Consider the following 9,019-nt stretch of genomic DNA (forward strand, 5'->3'; position numbering starts at 1 on the left):
CTTCTCTTCGCACATGTTATTAAAGGAATATTTGAGTTAATTATTTTACTTTGAAAATCATTAGATAATTAATTAACATACATTTTGAAATAATTGTTACACCAAAGCTTTAAACAGATGACATTTCTCTCTTCATCACCTGTTAACAAGTCTCCATTAGCGGAACGGCGTGACCTAATTGGTTAGTTCGCTAGCCAATGACAGACGGGTCGCAGTCAATACCTACACTATGTATATCTACAGTCCTACAATATGTATGTATCTTATTTGTATACCTACACTGTGTATGTATATTGCTTGTATAGCTGCACTGTCTACATACAAGCTAAATAAATGGAAACTAGTTGGGCGATTTTACTATCTATCTATCTATCTTTTTATCTATTTATCTATCTATCTATCTATCTATCTATCTATCTATGAATCTATCGATCTATCTGTAAGGGCCATGTGACCATCTTTAGGTCTGTCGCTGAAGTCGAAATACAAATTATTTTACGAGTTAATTTTGTCTTCCTGTTGGATATATATAATTTAATTCGATGATAAAATATTTCAGAAAACATACTTAATTTCTGAACAAATAAAGATCCTACAAAATTCTAATGAGGTTAAAGTTTTATTTGTTATCTTAGGTAATTTTTTATTAAACGTATGACTGTATTGCATGAATAGTTAAACAATTCAATGAAATAATATAAGATCAACTATTTCAAATTTGGCGCCATAGTTATGATGTTAACAGAATACCACAAACATTACTACCATACATGTGGGTACCATTTATTGCCTTATTAAAGTAAATAACCTGAATATTATCTAACATAAGATAATAATTATAATAAAGTATTTAGTAAATTATGCAATATTAGTTATTACAGGTGTCTAGAAAATATTTAAGTAACATGCTTACATCGTGGAATCATGTTAACATTAGCCACAAGCTTGAGGATCAGCTGATAAGGCAAAACAAACACAGCCTCAACCAAAGCTACATCATGAAGCTAAATACGTCCTTACTTCTGTTTATTATAGCTTGCCTCAGCTCAATCACCTCCATACAGGGACAGGGCGTGAGTATATACGATTAAGATGTGTATGAGAATAGAAATAATCCTTCATATTGGTGTAAGATAAGGGATTATATATTTTAGTAATGGGGTTTATAATTCTGCCAGTGTGTGTCTGATGCTCCTGAAGTACTAGACAATTATTACCCATTATTTATATACCTAATACCATCCCCATTTTATACCCATTAAATACAAGACTTCATAATATTCTTAGTTTCAGAAATGTGAGGAGACAGCCTACCCTCCTGATGACCAGTGAGTAGCAACATTAATTCACCGTGTTTCCCTTCTATCCATTATATCCACATGATCCTCCCACCCATTATATCCACATGATCCTCCCACCCATTATATCCACATGATCCTCCCACCCATTATATCCACATGATCCTCCCACCCATTATATCCACATGATCCTCCCATCCATTATATCCACATGATCCTCCCACCCATTATATCCACATGATCCTCCCATCCATTATATCCACATGATCCTCCCACCTATTATATCCACATGATCCTCCCACCCATTATATCCACATGATCCTCCCACCTATTATATCCACATATCATGGATCAAGCACAGAATATATTAAATATCTTTTTATATATATTACAGGACGTTTTACTATAGGGAGCCCTGTATAAAGAGACCAAGCAAGGGTGGTTTAGGGGTTAGCATTATGATATATGAGAATTTATATATTGTTTAGAAAATTCTCTTATAGTACTGTATATATATATAAGATAATCATTACTATCTGTAATAATAAGATCATTTCTCTTGGGCCTAAACTTAATAAACCACTAAAATCACCTTATTTATTTATACAGAGCGGTCATTAGTTCTTGTCTCTCACTTGAGGTTAGGTTAAGGTAGGTCAGATCAGGATAGGTTTAGATTGGTCAGGTTAGGTCTGATCAGGATAGGTTTAAATTAGTCAGGTTAGGTCAGATTAGGATAGGTTTAGATTGATCAGGTTAGGATAGGTTTAGATTGGTCAGGTTAGGATAGGTTTAGATTGGTCAGGTTAGGTCTGATCAGGATAGGTTTAGATTGGTCAGGTTAGGTCAGATCAGGATAGGTTTAATTGGTCAGGTTAGGTCAGATTAGGATAGGTTCAGATTGGTCAGGTTATATTAGGTTAGCCTCAGTCAGGGTAGGTTAGATTAGGTTTCTCATGAATCACTGTTGAGCCATCACGAGAGACAACGGGATGAGGTTTGTCCGTGTGATTTTCCTTGGCGGTCAGGATGTTATTGTTTGTTGTTTATGTTATTATGGTTATTAATCAATGATAGACCAGTTAGTTTATCAGAGATGTTTATCATCAACTTTATATTTAATGTTGTGTAATAACCTAATACAGTCCTTTACAGTCATATGACTACAGTACTATACCATACAGTAATATATCACACACCGTTACAGCAATACACCATACAGCATTACAGTAATATACCATTCACTAATACAGTAATATATGGTCAACAGATACGCAGTACCTCAGTATGTGGTGGATCTGGACCTTCCTCCCCTGCAGCGGTGGTCGGCACTCATGAGAGAGAAAGGTCCAAAGGTACGTCACATTTTACTGTTTACCGACGACTGCAGAGGGAGGGAGTCAAGCCATGGTAGCTGCTGTGTTGGGTGCAGTGGGTGAGGAGGCTAGGGGTACTGGGGAGGGACAATGACTCGAGGGATCTGTGTGAGTCTACTAAGGTGTGTGGTGGTGATGTTTAATCCTTAACCTGTGGCCATCATCAGTGGAAGTTAGGTGTAGGAACGGTGGCCATCATCAGTGGAAGTTAGGTGTAGGAACGGTGGCCATCATCAGTGGAAGTTAGGTGTAGGAACGGTGGCCATCATCAGTGGAAGTTAGGTGTAGGAACGGTGGCCATCATCAGTGGAAGTTAGGTGTAGGAACGGTGGCCATCATCAGTGGAAGTTAGGTGTAGGAACGGTGGCCATCATCAGTGGAAGTTAGGTGTAGGAACGGTGGCCATCATCAGTGGAAGTTAGGTGTAGATACAGTTGCCATCATTTTTACACATATGGGAACAGAGTGGGGAATCCTTAGCCGCTATTTAATGGATACTAAACCATCGTCTTGTCATAGTGTGAAGTGTAACCCAGTTCTGTACCCTACAGCTGGTGGCCCTGGTGGATGATGTCAAGGACCTCTTCAAGTCGCTCGTGGGGGAGAAGATATTTGAGATCATCTTCAAGAATCTTGCTAAGGTGACTATGAGAATCTTTCACATTTGTATAATTATTTTTTTTATAGTATTAAAGTTTCTCTGGGACTCATTCCTTTGTAAATTATGTATTGTCTTCACTGTGTCTATAAAGATTTTTTATTTTGTAACATTGTTTTATATTAACTAATTTTGTATGGCTGATAATCATGGTCAAATGTCCTGATGATCCATGTACCCCAAGATTCAGACTTATGAACCTGAAGCATTTATGGACAGAATAATGCATCAATGTCTAGTGTTTCGGGTTCATGAATCTGAATCTCGGGGTTCATGGAGCAACAGAAGAGGCGACAGGACTTTTGACCATGACTGTACAGTAACTATAGTCTACAGTATAACCAAAAGCCAATCATTTACTCTCTTATACATAGTAATATCTACATCACCAGGTGGCCACAACTCTGCCTTACCCCTTTTATGAGGAGTTAGTCGGCATCTCTACCTTCTCTGAGGTGCCGCTCAGTCTCATCACCATGTACAACATTTTCTACGAGGCGTTTACACTGTGTACGTCCATCATCTCTCAGGACCCCAGTGGTCAGCTGTTCCACGGCAGGAACCTCGACACGGGAGTCTTCTTAGGGTGCGTCGTGGGTCTCGGTGTTTACGTTGTTTTAATCTTTCAATTGTTTTGTCACCAGTTGTTAAATTTTGATTCTCTCTCATATTTACCTGTAGAGTGAGGCCACCTAGTAGACTCCCCCTCCCCATACTGTACTGTAGTCTATTTCATGAAGGTTTACTGTATCTGGTCTAAATGTCAAATATATCCTCATATATATTCTTCACTAGATACTATCAATCATATTTCTAAAGTGACTTAATTGGTCATAATGTAGACCTCCTAACAGAGATCTTCTTTGTTATGTGATAGATGGGACAAGAAGAACCACACATGGAAAGTAGCGGAACAACTGCGGCCACTGGCGGTCGAGCTGGAGTGGAGGAAGAACGGCACGGCTGTCTTCCGTTCCCTCAGCTTTGCCGGATATGTTGGCATCCTGACTGGGGTGAAGAAGGTGCGGACAGTGTTAGAATAAGGATCACATTAATTTAAGGCATCCTAGTTTATTACACCTGATAATTAAATTCCCTAAACCTAACCTAACTTAACCTCACCTAATTCTAACCTAACTCAACCTCACCAAACCTAATTCTAACTTAACTTAACCTAACCCAACTTAATTTAGTCCAGTCATACCTAGTCTAACCTAACCCAACACTTCAGGTAGCATTATGGTGTTTAATCTTAAGATGGAATAACCTGGGAGGGATTAATCTTCACTTGATTCCATTGTCATATTCATTTTGTATCATATCTGTCCATATATCATACTCATTCATATCATACTGGTATTTTTGTCATATACTTGTCATACTGGATCATTTATCATACTCATTCATATCATACTGGATCATTTATCATCTTGGTTCATCCACAGGACAAGTTCACCCTCTCCATAAACAAAAGATTCGCTCTTAATGGTGGGTTTGTGGGGCTACTGGAGTGGATTCTCTTCAATGATTATAACCAGAGGTACGTGTCGTGATGTGTTGTGTGTCGTGATGTGTTGTGTGTTGTGATGTGTTGTGTGTTGTGATGTGTTGTGATGTTATGTGTGTCGTGATGTATTGTGTGTCGTGATGTGTTGTGTGTGTGATGTGTTGTGTGTCGTGATGTGTTGTGTGTCGTGATGTGTTGTGTGTTGTGATGTGTTGTGTGTTGTGATGTGTTGTGATGTTATGTTGTGTGATGTGTTTGGGTTGTGGAATGTGTTATGATGTTATGTGATTTTTTGTGTTGTGATGTTGGGTTGTGTTGTGATTTTTTGTGTTATGTTGTGATGTTGGGTTGTGTTGTGTAATGTGTTTGACATGATAATTTTTACATCCCTAATTGCGTAAATTATCAGAGATCAACACAATTGTTATTATCCCTTAAAATGTCAGAATATAAATGAAATAGATTAAATACTAAAGAATTACAGTGACTCTTCAGGTGTCCGTCTGTCAGCCAATCAGTTGCCTTGCTACATAATGACCTTAGGCCCCATTTATAAGGGCCACACTAAAGTTGAGTTGATAGAGGTCATTCAAGGTCATGTGTCCAGTACAATACTTAGCTTGACTTTCATAATATATATAAGATGTCCCAGGAAAATGTCCCTGCCTCCCTTCCTTCTCCCTGCTTGCTCCCTGCCTTCCTCCCCATCTCCCTCCCTGCCTTCTCCCTCCCTCCCTCCCCCCTTCATTGCACTCATGACATAAACCTTTCTTTTTTAATATACTATAACACACAGTACAGTATATATTCATCACTTACTTCTCCATCACGAAAAAGTTACAATTCAAAACTCTATTTCCAGCTGGGTGTCATTCCTGTCGCGTGAGATCATGGAGGAAGTCGAGAACTACGAGGAGGCACAGACCAGACTCATCAAGACAAGACTTTTGGCTCCTGTTTACTTCATACTGGGTGGAACACAACCAGGGCAGGTGTGTGTGTGTGTGTGTGTGTGTGTGTGTGTGTGTGTGTGTGTTGCTCTGCTTCACCTTCTTGTCTATAAAGTATAATTATTGGTCATATTTAATTCATGGATTTTATTTTATTGTTATGTTTTCAAGTTTGTTTATTTTGACTGAAGTTTTATCCTTTGGTTGTAATTTGTGTGTGTGTGTTTATGTGTCTGTTTGCTTGTGTGTGTGTGTGTGTATGTGTCTGTTTGCTTGTGTGTGAGGTTCTTTATGTGTCTTTGTGTTATTATGTATTAATTATTTTATGTGTGTCTGTGTAGGCATTATAAACGAGTAGTCATCTTCAATACAAGAGAAATAATGGTTTTAAACATCTCTGAGCCAATGTACTGTATTGTATTTCATGGTTGTAATTCTTCACCCACATTATTACATGACTTTGAACACTTCATCTTTCAGGGCTGCATCATCACTCGAGACAGAGACAACTCCAACCTTTTAACTCTTGGCTCTACAAAAACTGGATCAGGGTCGTGGTACCTAGTGCAGACCAACTACGACCACTGGAAAAAGCCTCCGTTCTTTGACGACCGCAGGACACCGGCCAATCGTTGTATGACCGAGGGCGGGCCAAATAATGCATCTCTGGGTCTAATTTACAACGTTCTCTCGACCAAACCTGTGCTAAATAAGGTGAGTGTTTTAGGGACGTTGAGTGTATTACTTCTCTTAGTAATAATAAGTTGCTAGACTGACCAGATCATGTGGAGAATGTTGTGCCGGGTCTTGCAGGATGTAAAAAAAAGCGGGGAGGCAATCATTTCGCCAACGGTCTTGAATATCGTGTTATGTTTATTAAATTTAGATAATAATATCTTTATTTTGGAGGTGATGAAGCCATGGTTTGGTTAGGTTAGGTTTATACTGAACCAGTGATGAATTGTCCTACAACTGTAAAAAACATGACCAATAATTTTTATTTATCTTTCCCAGGAGACTGTGTACACGGCACTGATGCAAGCCAGCTCAGGGCAAGTCCACGGGTGGATCCGCCAGTGTCCTGACCCGTGCTGGCCCTGGTGAGGACTTACTCTGGAAAGTAACAGAAAAGTAGAGTTCAAGTGAAGTTACATTCCATAGAATATATTACCATTATTATAGACTCTGCTGGCTTGAAGGGCCTTTTGAAACACTTGGGTGCTTCGACCAACTCCTTCCACTGTTGCTGACCTTCTACAAGTTCCTCTCAGATATAGGTCTTCATTTATCACATCCTGTCATCTGGTTCTTACACTTCTTCAAGGTCTTCTCCTCTGGTCTCACTCATAAGCTGCTCAGGTGACTCTATCATCACTGACCGGGGAAACATGACCTAGCCATCTCAGTTGCAATGACCTTGTGAATCTTGATGCCAGAGGCTGCTTGGTCAGACTATGTATCGTATGTCTCTCTTATGTTTCGTTGTCACCTCCGAGTGCCATTATCATGTATAAGGCTGCATATGCTTCATAGGATGTTGTCAAAATGTAATCGTTTATTTTACAGTTTATTAATTAAGCAGATTCCCTGCTTCTTATAAGTTATGACCACAGTACTTATTCTGTATCCCAGAGTAAACACACCAACACTCTTTTGTTGTCATCACTTGTGCTTTATGTGAAATTACTTTACTTTATCCTTTTCACCAGTGATTGGCCTGTTAGCCACTCGAGCCAACCCAACCCAACCCCCAAACCTTTAGTACTGGGACACACTCCAGATATAATGGACCCCAGTGCTGGAAGGCTGGGACCTATTTGAACAGCAACTTTTTCTGTGACTTTGTTTTTTCACAGTATTCTCTGCTCAAAGGAAATATACTGACAGATTGGACAGTTATATACAGTAAATGTGTCTTAGAGTCAGCTGTTATATAAATTTGTCACAAACTCAAGTACTGTTTAGTATTATATAAATTTGTCTCAAACTCAAGTACTGTTTAGTATTATATAAATTTGTCTCAAACTCAAGTACTGTTTAGTATTATAGAAATTTGTCACAAACTCAAGTACTGTTTAGTATTTTAGAAATTTGTCACAAACTCAAGTACTGTTTAGTATTATATAAATTTGTCTCAAACTCAAGTACTGTTTAGTATTATAGAAATTTGTCACAAACTCAAGTGCTGTTTAGTATTATATAAATTTGTCTCAAACTTAGTGGCTATATAAATAATTTGCCAGACTCAACCGTTACTGGTAAAGTGTATAGATTGTTACAGCCTCAATAATTTACAACATTGTCACAAATATAACTGTGATAGAAATTTGCCTAAAAGAGATGACAGCTATTAGACGTCCATAGGTTTTGGATATTCAGTTATTTTAATATTGTTTTGTAGGTATTACTGTACTACACTTATTACTGTTTTGTATATATAACTGTACTACAATTATTGCTGTTTTGAAATATTGTTTCTTATAATATCACTTAGATGATAATTTAGCGAAATTATCATAATTTTATTTCTCTTTCAAGGTTAATTTCCGTATAATAAAGTTCTGAACACAGAATATTAACCCCTTGTGTACAGGGCTGCCTCTGAGCTGAATAAAATACAGTCGGTCCTCGACTTACGACTGGGTTAAGGACCGACGACCGGGTCGTAAGTTGAAAATGCGAAAATAATACATAGAAAATCTAAAATGAGTGTCTCTTTTTCTTCTCAGCACCACGAGAATTCTCACATTTACGCTTGCCAGCCATTTTAAAGGGAATTACAAACAGAAATTTTGTCAGTACACAGTGCGATCACTAATGTCGGGACTCGAAAATATGTAATTTGAAAAATGTTTTATACGACTGCGGCGGTCGTATGTCTGGGTGGTCGTAAGTCGAGGAGTACTGTACCTGTATTCTGATCTTGGCTAAATAAAATATTAAAAGTGGTGTCCCATAGTGAAGGGGTTAAAGGTAATTTTATCTGTGTTGTGACAATATAATTTATATGTAATAGCAGTACTAATATTATAGCTCAATAGACTGGAATATATTGATGATTTTTACTGTTTATTATTCTTAGAAACTTAATATATTACCGTAATTGACCTGTTGATGACTCCGCCCACCTGTAGCTACACTTTACTTTATCCTCTTTGCCACTTGGGCGGTCGGTCACACCTGTTACACACTGTTGGCAGATACTGAGCATATACTGGTTTCTGAATGTA

The 9,019-nt window shown here is 38.1% G+C and overlaps 1 protein-coding gene across 2 annotated transcripts; it reads left to right on the forward strand.

Annotated features, from left to right (window-relative positions):
• Window positions 1-890: 890 nt before the first annotated feature.
• On the forward strand, window positions 891-8,480 carry LOC121869555 (acid ceramidase-like). Of its 2 annotated transcripts, none has more exons than XM_042370947.1 (10): window positions 891-1,073; window positions 1,288-1,328; window positions 2,569-2,653; window positions 3,226-3,315; window positions 3,725-3,918; window positions 4,210-4,354; window positions 4,778-4,872; window positions 5,702-5,831; window positions 6,270-6,503; window positions 6,804-8,480. In XM_042370947.1, exons 1-10 carry the CDS (start codon window positions 906-908, stop codon window positions 6,891-6,893), a joined length of 1,272 nt encoding a protein of 423 aa, XP_042226881.1. In that variant the 5' UTR covers window positions 891-905; the 3' UTR covers window positions 6,894-8,480. The 2 variants fall into 2 exon arrangements, with proteins under 2 accessions (XP_042226881.1, XP_042226882.1); XM_042370948.1 differs by having other exon boundaries at window positions 1,294-1,328.
• Window positions 8,481-9,019: the final 539 nt, after the last annotated feature.

The sequence above is a fragment of the Homarus americanus genome, unplaced genomic scaffold (genome assembly GCF_018991925.1).
Source record: "Homarus americanus isolate GMGI-L3 unplaced genomic scaffold, GMGI_Hamer_2.0 scaffold23578, whole genome shotgun sequence".
Taxonomy (NCBI): Eukaryota; Metazoa; Arthropoda; class Malacostraca; order Decapoda; family Nephropidae; genus Homarus; species Homarus americanus.

What these genes read in the sequence shown, in the direction of transcription:
- LOC121869555 (XM_042370947.1), top strand. Translation starts at nt 906, where the DNA reads ATGCTTACATCGTGGAATCATGTTAACATTAGCCACAAGCTTGAGGAT. An exon ending in GCCTACCCTCCTGATGACCA is followed by an intron (nt 1,329 to 2,568) that starts GTGAGTAGCAAC and finishes TATGGTCAACAG; the next exon opens with ATACGCAGTACCTCAGTATG. An exon ending in TCTTCAAGAATCTTGCTAAG is followed by an intron (nt 3,316 to 3,724) that starts GTGACTATGAGA and finishes CTACATCACCAG; the next exon opens with GTGGCCACAACTCTGCCTTA.